This window comes from Spodoptera frugiperda, chromosome 12, assembly GCF_023101765.2.
Source record: "Spodoptera frugiperda isolate SF20-4 chromosome 12, AGI-APGP_CSIRO_Sfru_2.0, whole genome shotgun sequence".
NCBI lineage: Eukaryota > Metazoa > Arthropoda > Insecta > Lepidoptera > Noctuidae > Spodoptera > Spodoptera frugiperda.
In genome coordinates, this window is record NC_064223.1 from 6,037,936 (window position 1) to 6,052,990 (window position 15,055).

General features: G+C 35.7%; 1 protein-coding gene across 19 annotated transcripts in view; it reads right to left on the reverse strand.

Moving 5' to 3' along the window:
- LOC118262397 (protein sickie) overlaps nt 1–15,055 on the reverse strand; it is a 211,556-nt gene that overhangs the window by 171,905 nt on the left and 24,596 nt on the right. For all 19 annotated transcript variants that reach the window (XM_050697309.1, XM_050697307.1, XM_050697316.1 and 16 more), the window contains exon 2: nt 12,296–13,699. In XM_050697309.1, coding sequence (XP_050553266.1) covers nt 12,296–13,633 — 1,338 coding nt within the window. In that variant the 5' untranslated portion in view covers nt 13,634–13,699. The remainder of the gene's footprint in view (nt 1–12,295; nt 13,700–15,055) is intronic.

The window sequence follows — 15,055 nt, forward strand, 5'->3', positions numbered from 1 at the left end:
TCGTTGGTTATTTTTTATACGAAATAAGCTCATAGTTTGTAAATTGAGAGTTATGTGTGACAAGGTTCCACCGGAATAGTGCTTCATGCTATGTTTAATAACGAATAGAAAAATGATAGAACAACGACGTTAAAGTAGTTTTATATGTCATTTTTGTCAGTGATGTAAGGGTGTAGTTTATTTTTCAGTAGGTACCGTACTCATATTACTAGTTCTTGCTGAGTTAGAAATTGTTACTATAGTTACTGAACAAAAGTACTTCAAAATAATATATCTATCTAGATATTTGATTTGCAAATATCTAGATATTTGAACTCAAATATAGAGGAGATCTTCTATATTTAAAAATCAATTGCAGTTCGTTAGAAACTAACGAACTAGCGAAACGCTAAAACTCGAGATCAGCTGAAACGACTTAGGTAATTTTGGTCTTGAATTATTTGCAGAAGGTTTAAAAGGTGGGAACAAAATTTTTGAGGTAATAGGAAGTTTACCGGGTGAGCTAGTTACAAATAAGTATATTTCTTACAAACCGCTCTGTGTCATTATTGTACTGAATTTAAAACTTTAATAAAAACGTATACTTAACCTGTTGCTAACATCTTAAAATCATAAATATTCATTTATGATTTTAAGACGTTAGCAAACTAAACTAATAAAAAAGTAGTTTTATAAGAAATGTTTATCGAGCGTTAAAAACTTCGTGATAAATTGGAAAATAAATTAAAAATTACTAATGTTATCAATTTGTTGAAATGTTTATCCGAATCGGTTCTAACTCTCCGAGTCTAATGCCTGAGGGCATGCTTCTCAGTGTCCGAGGAGTTTCCCGGATACTGAGCAATACAACAGCGTGCAATCCATTTATGGAACATTTTGGTCGTGTACACAAATAGACAAACACGCGTGTATAGGTAGATGACAATCTATTGGGAATTCAATTACTGTTTAAACCAATTAGTTTGTGTGTTTTGATATTATGACATGTTCAGACTAACTGCACTCCAAGACATTTAATGATTGCTTAAACTATTCCTAATATCATTATTATATTCAAAGTAAATAAGAAACAAGAAAAAAACGGTCATTCTGTTCATTTACCAATAACAGAACATTTTTTTTGTTTCAGATTCAGATGATGGTATTCTATGGTATATCTATGGATTCAGGTGGTAATCTTCATTTATTTAATAATTTAAGTACCGTACACAACCCGTGACATACAAGAAAGGTACACAGGAAAAACTATAACAAAACAAAGGTACTGCATATCCCTTTTGGGATTTCTTCCTGCAGCCCTGCGATAGGATAAATAGATACTACATATAAATTCACTTTCAAACCAAACCGTAATTTGAAAAAACTTCCAATAATAATATCTATGCGTATTCAACTAAAATTTAGTAAAATAACTGCCAATTTTCGTTTCCATAAGCCACAGATCCTACTCCCTTTGTATTCCTTTAGTCGATATATAATAATGTTGACAACTCCAAGTAGGCTCTATGTACCGTACATTGGCAGGGTCCGTCTGCTAGTTACAAATTATGCCGCCCTCACTCAATCGAGAAATGGCCTCTTTGGGGACTATGGGGACCCAAGATTTGGCCGGATGCAGCCCTGACAATGCCACAGATTAATGAATGTCTAGTATTGGCATGTTCAATGGAATTTGAAAATAAAGAGAGGTGTTATTAAGGCTTCACGCGTACCTAGGTTTTTTTTTGTAGCATGTCAAAAAGAAAATATTAATATTTTGTACGATTCTTTGGAACAATAAAAACATTATGTTTACCTAAATTTATTAAAAATCAACTTAAGGACGCGTTCTCATAATTGACAGGTATCGAATCGCATCACTACATTGACACGACTCTCGACAATACACACATACGCACGGATAGCTGCGGAAATTATGACAAAATGAACTTGATACTTTGAAAGTTTGAATATTTTCTTACTTTCTTTTTTAATATTTTTATTTTGTTTAGTGCGTGCGTAGACTCAAATGTTTTGTGTTATCTGTTGTTCAATTCCGTTCAGTGCCGAATTTGGGCTCGGATTATTCGATTGGTGTCATAATCATAGTTTTCGGAAAGTAAGCGTTCGAAATCAAAAATCAAATGGTGCCAACGCAAAACTAACTTTTTACATGCTTTTATTTAGTTTCATATGTAAAGAATGTATATATGTGTGTTTGTTAGTTTGTATGTTTCTATGTAACCAACCTCTTCCAACTCGATTTTTACCCATTTTAAACGGACCGATTTCGTTCAAACTTTGTAGACTTATCAAGGACCGGTGGCAAATTAATACCTCGTAGAAATTAATCAAAGGGTCAGGAATCCCTGACGTGGACACTTAACAGCCCAGATGAACCTGAAGAGATATGAATATACTATCTTAAGAAAAGTTGTTCAGCGTGATGAGCACATTTTAGCGCCATACGAAAATCGAGGATGTAGAATCCCTGACATGGACTCCAGCCCAGCCGAACCTGAAGAGATTTGAATATACTTTCAACAAAAGATATTTAGCGTGATGAGCATTTTATATGAATATACTATCTTAAGAAAAGTTGTTCAGCGTGATGAGCACATTTTAGCGCCATACGAAAATCGAGGATGTAGAATCTCTGACATGGACTCCAGCCCAGCCGAACCTGAAGAGATTTGAATATACTTTCAAGAAAAGATATTTAGCGTGATGAGCACTTTTTCGCCATATCTTTTATACTAATTATTCTCATAACAATACTAAATTTTCCGCCTACTGTTAGTATTAATATTAAAATTATTTTGTTCGGTTCATCACAAAAACATGTTTTTAAGTTTTTTTAATCTACAATGTGATAGGGGTGGAACTTCTAACCCGTTAAGGCTGAGTACTACATCTAATTTTATCGACAAAAAAAAATAATATGGGGGTTTGAACCCCTAATTGAAAATATTGAAAAATTGTGATTTTTTCGGTAAAAATAATTCACAAATGATTTTTTTCTCACCAAAACATTATCAAACATTTGAAAAAAGTAATGAATTAGTTAGCCAAGGTTATTAGCTACCGTTTGTCGTTTTTTTTTGTTTCTACGACGCATACAACCTTTGATATCAAAAAAAGTAAAAAAAATATTAAAATTGCCATAATTTTAAGGGAGGGGATTCGACCCATTCGACCCCCGACTTTTGTCGATAAAATTAGATGTAGAACTCAGCCCGGGTTAGAAGTCTCACCCCTATCACATTGTATATTTTATTATGGTTTTATATCAATGGTTTTCGGGGTCGCCAAGATAAAAAAAAAACAATTATGGTAACGAACGTGACAAGACCTGGGTGGAACAAACAAAGAAAATACATAAAATAAATTAAACATCAATTCTTTATTTTCACGATATTTGTTTGAATATGCGAGGAATGAGCCCGTAAATTCATATTTCTTGCCTGTCTTGGGTCAATTAATTCCGGAAGAAGACAATTTTTATAAAATCGAATGATTCACTCCGTATTCGATATTAGCGACCCCAAAAACCACAACAATGACACTCATGTCGAAAAATTACAATGCCAGAATCTCTATAGAGCTTTGTCCCACCAAAAAAAATATAGTGTACAGACATGCCAAATGTAGCATTCTATTGCTGCTCTATTAGTGATAACTAAAAACATGATTAAAAGCCTTTAGATCTTGCGGTTTCTATATGAATCTAAGTACAAAATATTACATTTAGGTTAGGTTAATTGCAGTTATAATGGTAGAAATAATTAAATTACAATGCTATCATAGGGTGTTTAGCTATGAAAGGAAGGAATGTCATCACTTATCACCAATATCACCTTTAGTAATCCTACTTTAATTCATAATCATAACGAAACAACAATGTAAACAGAACAGACAGAGCGAATGTCAAATAATGACTTTTTGGACATAATGACACACGCACGCCAATGAGGTTTCGTTACATCTAATCACTAACGTTCAAACACGAAATCATAATTATAATATGCATTCATTATAATATATATTATAAAAAAAAATTAACTAGCAGTATGTATTAAAACCAAATTCATATTAAAATTCGTACACATTACATTAATAAATCTTTTTTTTTATTGAATTACTCGTTTTGTTCCTTGTGCAAGCGTACTAAGAAACGCAGAGGGTCGCGATAAATACAGGAAATAGGCCTTGGGTTTTTAAAATACTTTTTATTTCCTAATTTTTATAAGCAAGTTTATCAGAATAATAATTAAGTAACCAAGGGTCTTTTAATATTTAATTTTTAACCAATATTTTCATTGCATAATTTGATTAATTTACATTTTTTGTACATTGATGAAATTAAGTGGGGCAGGATCTGGCATGGTCATTTATATATTTATGTCGGCGCCATCTTGAACTTAGATTTTCACTTTATATTCGTTATAAGCGACCCCAAAAACCATGAAAATGACACCCATGATGGAAAGTTGGCAAATCTAGTCGGCGCCATCTTGGATTTTGATTTTGACTCCATATTCGCTATAAGCGACCCCAAAAACCATGAAAATGACACCCATGTTGGAAAGTTGGCAAATCTTGTCGGCGCCATCTTGGATTTTGATTTTGACTCCATATTCGTTATAAGCGACCCCAAAAACCATGAAAATGACACCCATGATGGAAAGTTGGCAAATCTAGTCGGCGCCATCTTGGATTTTGATTTTGACTCCATATTCGCTATAAGCGACCCCAAAAACCATGAAAATGACACCCATGATGGAAAGTTGGCAAATCTTGTCGGCGCCATCTTGGATTTTGATTTTGACTCCATATTCGTTATAAGCGACCCCAAAAACCATGAAAATGACACCCATGATGGAAAGTTGGCAAATCTAGTCGGCGCCATCTTGGATTTTGATTTTGACTCCATATTCGCTATAAGCGACCCCAAAAACCATGAAAATGACACCCATGATGGAAAGTTGGCAAATCTTGTCGGCGCCATCTTGGATTTTGATTTAACCTCATGTTCAAAATAATATAACGAAACATTCTATATTCAGTAAAGTGTTGCTCGTACAGAATGTGTAAAAAAAAACATACAAACAGCCGAACATAGTACCTCCTCTTTTTTGTGAAGTCGGTAAAAATATCAAGATTGGTTTGTGAAGTATAATATCAAATATTTTGTACTCGTACAGCGATCTTTTTCAAGGCCATTTTTTGTAACAGGCGACGCAGCGTCCACCCACGACAGCGCTCGAGCGCAGACTGAAATTTCATTTGACATTTTCTATCCAATAAATCTAAATAGTAAACAAATAAAATAACCCTTATTGCTACGCTTTAAAGTTGATGTCTGACAGCAAAATAGGAGAAAAAATTAAACGGGAACTTTTATTTATTTCCGAGACAATTTGAAATATTTTCGTAATTTTTTTACACAGTATAATTTTTGATTATGTCTGCTTCCCGGGATATTTTTTTGAGATTCAGAATTATGCGTGTAGTAGCAGTAAAATGTTCCTAAACTCAACCCTTTTTTGACAATTTTGTGTGAAGAGGTAAAGAAAAATCGTGTTTGCAATAATAAAATATAACTTTTTTCACATTACAAATCAACATTTTGGAGATAAAGAAGTGATCTATCTATTGTAATTGTTAGTTATGTTCAGTTAAGTTTCTTTTGGTCGTAATATGTACTGAAAAATAGCTTATTTACGTCAGATTTGAGAACGCGTCCTTAAGATGAAAATGTTGTTTCTAAAATTTAAACATATTACGTTTGAACTTGATATATTAAACTTTATTTTTCAGGTTACTTGTAGACAGACCATTCGTGAATCACTAATATTAACCACTAATCATCAAGTAGTACATAAAAAAATAGACCACCTTCCATACAAAACGTCCGCCAGGTCTATTAGTTCATCAGTCTACGAGTACCAGTAATTAGGTTATAGTCCCCGCGCGTGAGCGGACTCCGAACGAGGAATACCCCGCGGCCACACTTTGATTTCACTACAATTTCTACAATTTTAACAGAAACCCTTATTTTATAAGTGATAAAGTTCAATTTCATACAAGTTGCTGACGTAGCTGTACACTGTGTGTATTGTTGAAACATTTGTTAAGTACAGTCGCTAGCAAGTCAACCTACTCCAATCAGTGAATTTTATTCATTGGATTTTGGACTTTACATTGAAACAATAAAGTTGAATATTTAATAAGGAATGATAGAAAGGAGTAGGTAAACCTGCTGATTGTACTTATAGTCATTTCAGAAACTGTAATTGTTTGAAACGTTTTTGTTTAAAATGTTTATTTGTTTTCTGTTGACGGTCATATTTAATTAATATTGGTACTAGTGAAAGCTGTTGGGAATTAAAGTGAGATAACATAAAATCGTGTGAGATTTCCACGAAAAAAGAAACACAATACACTAACTTCAAGTAACAAACAGCATCTAAGCTAGATACCTACGTAAACAAACAAAAATAATTAGGTCTTACTAAAATTTTACAACTCTATTCACAAAACGTAAAACAATGTTACTACCAACCTTTCACAAACCTCAAGCAGCCCAAGCTTACAAAATTAAGTGATGAAACCATTTTCAGGAGTGACATGAGAGAGTTTACTCGTTTACATGGAGTGTACTTGAAGGAAGATGGCGTACCAGTCGCGGCGAGTGTTTGTGCTTACCCCTCGCTCCCCTACCACTCATTAGTGGGTAATACTGAGGTGTAGAGGGATGCATCTTAAATATCTGATGGTGGTGAGCTGTGAAAAATGGCGTTGAAGTATGTAGAGTAAGTTATCACATCGCAGTTATATTATAAATGTGAAAGTTTATTTGTTTGGATTGTCCATCAATCACGCTGAAACTACTGAACGAATTTTAATGAAATTTGGTGGTTGACTTGACTGGTTACCTGACTTGGGTGATAGGATACTTTTTATTCCACGGAGACGCGGGCAAAGCCTGATAGAAGTTAGTGTTCATAGAACATAGAAGCTAGCTTTCATGAATTTGAATACAAAATCTCAGAAGTAACAGAACATTCATGAACATTAAATCAAATCGTGGAAGATTTCCTAACTTAAGTTAAACTTAAGATTTACAATTCCCCATCAACAACCAACTAACATTGCGAATCGACGTCACACATCCCCATAATGCTTACCAATTTAATAACATACTCAACGGTAATGGGAAAATTCTAGACTTATTTATTTCCAACATCGATAGTTCCATAGACACTCCAATGGACACACTACTGCCCGTAGACCCACACCACCCTCCATTTGTAGCAATGGTCTCCACCAGTATATCAATACAAGGTTTAAAAAGAAAACCATTACTTAAATATGATTTTCGAAGGGCAAACTATGATATTATCAATAGGCAAATTGACGAGGTTGAGTGGTCAAAGTTGCTCAGTCAAATTTCAGCCGAAAAAGCCGTAGATATCTTTTATAATAAACTAGATGATATTATCAGTTCCAACGTTCCACGTATTAAGTCCCGGTCACTTGACTTTCCAGTCTGGTTTTCAGCCCATTTAATTAAACTCTTCAAGAAAAAACAACGCCTTTGGATTAAGTGGAAGAAATTTAAAAATATTAAAGATTACAATGAGTTTGCTGAATATCGAACAGCCTTCAAAGAAGCCTGCCAGATGGGCTATTCATCTTATATCAAATCTGTTGAAGATAACCTAACTTCCGATATTAAACACTTCTGGAAATACATAGCAAATCGCAAAAATAAGTCTGGTATCCCTTCTACGATGCAGTATCAAAACGTTAGGTCAGGTGACCCAGACGTTATATGCAATATGTTTTCTGATTTTTTTCTATCTGTGTTCGAACCTAAGTCACCGTCACAATCGACGTGGACTCCGCCAACACACTGTAATGCAAACGCTAATTTAATTGATAATCTGCACATTGACGAGTCTAAAATTCTCCGGGAGCTAAAGTCACTTGACCCGTCCAAGGGAGCAGGCCCTGATGGTTATCCGGCCTTGTTCTTTCGGTTCGCTGCTGTTAGTATCTGTAAGCCACTCTACATCATATATAACAAATGTTTAAACGAAGGTGTTTTTCCTGATGTCTGGAAACGAGCCAACATCACGCCCGTACATAAAAACGGTTCAAAGCACGACATTGAGCAATATAGACCTATTTCTATTTTGTCAGCCTTGTCGAAACTTTTTGAAAGACTAGTACATAATGAGATTTACCCAATATTGCACGGCGCTATCATCCCAGAACAGCATGGCTTCGTTCAGCAGCGGTCGACTGTCTCGAATCTACTTATCTTTTCTGAATATCTTTTTGAAAACATCGACAAACGCCTGCAAGTTGACGCTGTTTATACAGACTTCAAAAAGGCCTTTGACAAGGTTGATCACAGGATTCTTTTGAACAAGATTGCGTTCAATGGCATACGGGGAAACTTGTTGCGCTGGTTCTCATCCTACATCGACAATAGAACGCAAAGGGTCGTAGTGAATGGACATCATTCTGGGTCTGTGCCCATGACCTCCGGCGTTCCTCAGGGTTCAATTTTGGGGCCCCTATTATTTATTATCTATATAAATGATATAAATCAGTGTTTTAAAAATACAAAATTTCTCTTGTACGCTGATGATTTAAAAGTATATAAAAAAATACTGACTGCTGACGACTGCCTTATGTTTCAAGAGGACCTTGATAGACTTGCGGATTATTGTCTTGACAATAAGCTACAACTAAGCCTTCCCAAGTGTAATGTTATAAATTTCACAAAAAACCGATCTGTCACAAATTTCGCATACAAATTGCATAAAACCACGCTTACTAACGTATGTACCGTGAAAGACCTGGGTGTACTATTTGATAATAAACTGTTGTTAAATCAACATGTTGAAAAAATTATTAATAACGCATTTAAGATGTATGGATTTGTTATGAGATCGTCTGCAGAGTTTAAACGAGTTTCAACTTACCTTTATTTATATAAGACGCTTATACGATCACAGTTAGAATACGCCGTCCCAATTTGGAACCCTTTCTATAAAAAGTATATAGATGGGATCGAGAGGGTCCAGCGTAGGTTTCTGCGTGCCGTGCAGTATAGGTGTTATAAGAATCGCTTGCCTTATTCACAACTGTTACGCAAATATAAGCTTATTACCCTCGAATCTAGACGTAAGGTTCTGGAGGCCTCTGTACTGTATGGTATTGTCCATGGCTGCTTTGACTCGATTGATCTCACTAGTGGGTTAAGCTATGCAGTCCCTCGCACTGTTAACAAGCGAAGCGTTCGTGCAGGAACCCTATTTTTTGTGAATAATTGTCGTACAAATTCTGGTCTGCGCTGCCCTATGCGTCGAATGGTAGACACCTACAACAAAGCCTTTATTGATATTGACATTTTTGTATGCTCTAAGTCCAAATTTAAGAATGATGTAATGAAACTGTTATTTGAAAATTGTATAATTTGATTTTTTTTTCTTTTTAATTATTTTATGTTATTCTTGGATTATATTATTATTATTTAATTGAATTGAATTGATTGATTGATTATGATTTTGATATTTATATGATCTGATTTGTGTTGTATTGTTGAATTTATTTATGTATAATTTTATTGTTTATTGTGAGTATGATGGTGATTTGATTTTGTTTCGTTCTACAGTATTTTAATTAATTATTTATTTTTAATGTTTTAATACCATTGTTATGTACCGTATTTAATGAATTAATAATGCTCATTTGGTGGCACTTATTACCTAATATTTTTGTCAAAATGTGGATAATGCAGTGGGCCACAATATTGTTATCACTCACACTTATTGTCAATTTATTAGCATGGATTGTATATTGTGGCTGTTAATTGTCCCTAAATAAATAAAATAAAAATAAAATAAAATAAAATAACATTGCAACACGTAGCGATACGAAACGTCACTCATTATGAACCTGCATCGCATATCACACGACCAAACTCATCCTCATTGACGCATACACTCACACACTTTAAACCTAAGTTTAGGCCACGTTCCTAGGTAATACACGTTTATTTATTCTTCCCATGCACTGTTGATAATCAGGGAGCTGATTCTCACAGGTCGACAGCTCGATACTTCGCCAACGAATGCGATTTGACTTGCGATCACACATTAAATTACAAATGGTGCCACGAATGCATCCTCGCACCTTCTTCGTTGATTCGGTACTTGGGCACCGTTACACTTCTGTCATTATTGTTTGTAGTATTTCGTACAGGGTGGGGATAATATTGAAGATTGAGTTTTATAAAAAAATAGAGGTAAAAAAGAGAGTTACACGATTATATTCAGTCAACTACTGTATAGTGACGGTGGTAAGAATTTTCATTTCAATAAAGCAAGATTTTTTTTTTCATACCTATCTTATTTAAGTCCTAACTATTTTATAAGAGGAAATTAGTTATCTAAGTAGGTAATATTTTTCTATTTTATCGGTGTTAGTCGCCAATCTACGTATTTAGTGTGCCTTGAAACTTATTTAATTGCTACATAATACCTGCAAAATAAACTTAGACACCCCATAAAGTAACACACATGTAAAATATATTTTCAAAATAAATATTCATAGCATCCTGTACGATAATAGCTCAATATACCACTATTGCAGTTGACAATGATTTACTAAAGTAGTTCATCAACGTCATAACGTGACGTCTTTCTATTGTCTGTCAATGATTTGCATTTGCAATTCTTACATAAGGAGGCTCCTAGCGGCTTTTGATGCTATCTTCAAAGTGATGAAACTGTGCCAGACCATTTAGCTCTTTTAGTCCCGCTATACTGCAACCGACATGTGGGTTAAGGATGGCAGAAAATTCGTATAACGTATCTAGAGTAGACTTATGGTAGTAGTATTGGGATTGAGAGAAAATCGCGTGCGGAAAGCTTTGCAATGAAATGAAAACTCCATTAATTAAAAGACTTCTTTTAGTTATAGGTAAACGTGGTTAGAAAATATTTTGTTCCAATATAACGTGGCCTGATGTGATTGATAATTGTCTACCGATTAAAAAGTAAATCTAAATACCAAAATACAGCTCAGTGTAAATATAATGCTTCTGCAAATAAAAACATAACAGCCATGTTATCAAATAACCCAGGCCATAAAACATCTCTCCCCTGACAGCTACCATAAAGGGACGATCGAAAAATGTCGCTAATGATAGCATCTATCGCCGCACATCATCAAACATAAACAATACACTATATACGGTCAAACAGTGGACAATGCAAACGACACAGTAATTGCCCATACATATACAAACTACAGCGATTACAAAAGTCAGCCCCGAGCGCACACCGCCACTCCGTTCGTTATTTTCGCTAAATGGGCCCATTTGAAAATTAACTGCACGATTGCTTCCGAATAATGCGCCAGTGTGGAGCGATATATCTCACGACAAGTGCTGCTAAACAAATGAAAGCGATGTAATACAGCTAGTTTAAGTGCAGCGCCATCTTGCGGGCAGTAGCTGAACTACGATGGCCACTGATTGGTGTGAGTGAAAATAAATCATGTTTAAGTTATAAATTGATATAATATATGCTTATAATATTTTTTATAGTTTTTGGATGTATTTCGAAATACCTAAATAAAAGGAACATGTTTAATAACTAATAAAACTCAACGCATCGTTCGGCGTAGTTGTACCACTCAATAACAGATGGCGCTGTAGTGCTAAAGTGCAAAAAATATTTGTGATTTTCTAATCCGTAAAAATTGACATACATATTATAAGGATCCTACAAACCAAATTTATAAATAATAAGATGTTACACATAACAAAGAAATTATATAAATTGGGTCTTTCATTGAAATTAAAATCGCATTCTTATTTTTTGAATATCATAAAATTCGCGTTCCTACATACAAATGTACAAAATGTTAAGCCCAGACATAAAAACCTTTGCCATTGCAATTCACGGAACCGTAAACATGAAAACAACAGTATTAAACGACGAGTGAGCAACTCGAAAAAAACTCGTGCAACAGACTGCGGCATGTTGTTGAAAACTGTTGCCATGAAAAATGACCTTTTTCGAACGGAGTAAAATAAACTCTTTCTGTGATCTTTTTTTAACAGTATCTTTTCGGTACACAATTTGAATTAAATTTAGCATTCCGACAGGGGTTTACATTTAGAATAATTTTTCACAGATTAGGTATGCACAGAATCAGATTAGTCAATCTATCTACTTGATCCGTGATGCGAGTGACGAGTAACAGGTAATTAAATATAATTAAAACTCACCTGAATTTGCTCAGCAGCCTTCTTCGCCAGCTCTGGATCCAAGATAGTGATGTCAAAGTCATTAGCACATTTCTTCGCCGTCTCACTGAACGCCGCGGCGTTCACGTAGTACGCCGATCCCTTTTCACTCGTTTCTACCGGAGAATTCGGGGACAATATACCACTGTCTGTGTCACTAACATTCGCCGACTTACGGACTACACCGGAATTTTCACCGCCTGGAGACTTCAGAGGGATGCGGGATTTGTCACCAGTTGGCGACTTCAAAGGAATTCGTGATTGCCTCGAACCGTCCGGCGCGAATCCGGTGTTCGGATCGAAAATAACATAGTTGTCTTTGTCGCACCTCACTTTATTATTCACAGTTACTGTGTATTTTTTATTGGGACTAAGGTTTAAAAAGGGATCTTCGGTGTCGATAGGGCTCTCGGGTATAATGGACTGTATCTTAGGTGATATCTTTGGTACAGATTTGCCGTCAATAGTTCGCCTTATCACAGTGTCGTTAGTGAACTTTAAGCGCACATACTCGTTGGATATCGTTCGTCTCACTGGCGAAGAGAGTAATGGCGACGGTTTCCCTTCTTGCAAGTTAGTTTTATTTTGAAAGAAATTTATCTTTGGTTTATCCATTGTTCTGACTGGAGTAAAAGGTAACTTTAGTTTAGTTGTAACTTTTTTCTTTTGGCTAGAATTTAAATCTATACTTCCTTTTACAGTACTTTTGTACACTGGTAACACACTCGCTTTTTCCTGCGGTTTTAATGGTTCTTTAACTAATTTTGAGCTATTTTTACCTAAATCGAAAGTTTTATTTAGTTTCTTTATTGGTGCGGGCGTTTTAAGACGTCTGTCTTTGACCTTTTTGTCGCCGGGAACCTCGGCAGCAGCAATATCATGTTTCTCGTTAGCAGACAAAGTCTCTGGTTTGATAAAAGTTTTGCTACGATCACGTAGGAGTGAATCATTTTGTGCCGCTTCAAATAGAGTTTCGCTGGGATTCCCGAAGATGCTATCTATTATAATGTCTACGTCGCTAGATTCGGAATTGCTTTGAGAGGATCTGTTCTCATTTATTATGCAGGATATTCTTTCTTCTACATCAGTAAGTGAATCGGATCTGTCGTCTATACTCCGCGAGGTCCCACTGCCGGAGTCTGAGGGTGTTTGTACTTCGAATATAGCTTCCTGTTGTGAAGTGGTTTGTTTCCTTGAATTCTCAGGACAAGAAGATCTTCTTCTTTTCACGGTACCTGTGTCCGAAGACGATAAATCCCAGTCGGACACTTGCACGGCACACTGTGCTCCACTATTTTTAGAACGTCTTGGGCTTGTCATTATAATAACATTGCATTTTTAAAACACTATCTACGTTGTGTATCACTTGTCATTAACTGTATGGGCCTGTAATTGCAATGTTGGAACATCGTTGTGTGTAATTGTCAATAGAACTCATATTTGATAGTACGGCATACGAGCATTGCGATCGTTAGTGGAATCAAACACGAACGGGTATCGGGCTCGATTGTTATCTAATTACAAACTTGACGCTAGCGCACATGGGACCGCCGGTATCTATGTTATTTTCTCTAATGGAACCATTTGTTTTCTATTCTGTCACACGGAAGGGGGTTAGTTTTAATAATAATGGCATTTATTTCGGAAAACCGAGTTTGTTTTCAAATTAACTTTAACTTTTATTACTACCGAACCAACAGAAGCTACCTCATTGAACATAGTTGCGATCGTAATTACCATCATTGTGAAAGACGAAAGAAAGGAGTCTGGATTGTGCAAAAGTCGTACAGTTTAGTTCAGACTTAACTGTGGGGAAGTCGGTAAAATGCGTCAATTTAATCAGTAAGTTGTGCAGGTAGTGGTAGACATAAAGTTGTAACAGCACGTTTTATCTCTTAGACATGAACGGTTAGATGTAGCTATGTGGTGGTTGAAGCCGGTGGCGGTGGCGGAAGGTAGTTTTTATGTTCCGTCCGGGGCCGGCTCGCCCCGGCTGCCGGCTGCCGGCTGCCGTACGTGCGCCATGGGAGAAAGTTACGTGGTCTTCTATTATGCAGGCTTGTTGAAATTCAACATTTTTGTTATATTCTGTCCCTAGAGCTGAGGCTTTGTTGTTTGTTTTGCCATTTAGGTGGCGGCGCTTTTCAATATTTAGATACGAAGTACTAACTTTTTGAAAATAAATTTCTAAATTATAACATAACGCGTTTCATTCTCTGAAGGAGTGTATAGAGGTGAGAATATTATGAAATGTAACAGGAATAAAAAAATAAGTCCCATATACCTAATCGATATCCTGCGTATGGGAAGAAATAACTACAAATAATAATATAGGTAATGTGTAACAAAAAAAGCCAAAATTCACAAAAGACAACCGCTATAAGGAAAACTGTAACTTATCTAAACAACTTTAGCGACGCGTCTGTGCAGAGTGGCAGAACTACTTACTTACAATGAAATGAAACGCAATGAACTTACGAAGTTGGCGGGATTCTGACAAATTGCCCCCAAGTGTCCTCACACTAACCTAATTATCCGATAAGTTAAAGCAATAAATAACGAAGGGCGAGCTCTAGAGCTCTACTTGCACGGGAACTACAATAGTTGTACGTTACGTAGGACCTGTGGGTAGGACGGGGCTCCGTACGCAAGCCGTAACCGTCACCGAACATAGTTGGGACTTAGTCTTACAGTTTATTATGGGACAACACCAGACATGTATCTATGGAGTCCTCTGTGGAT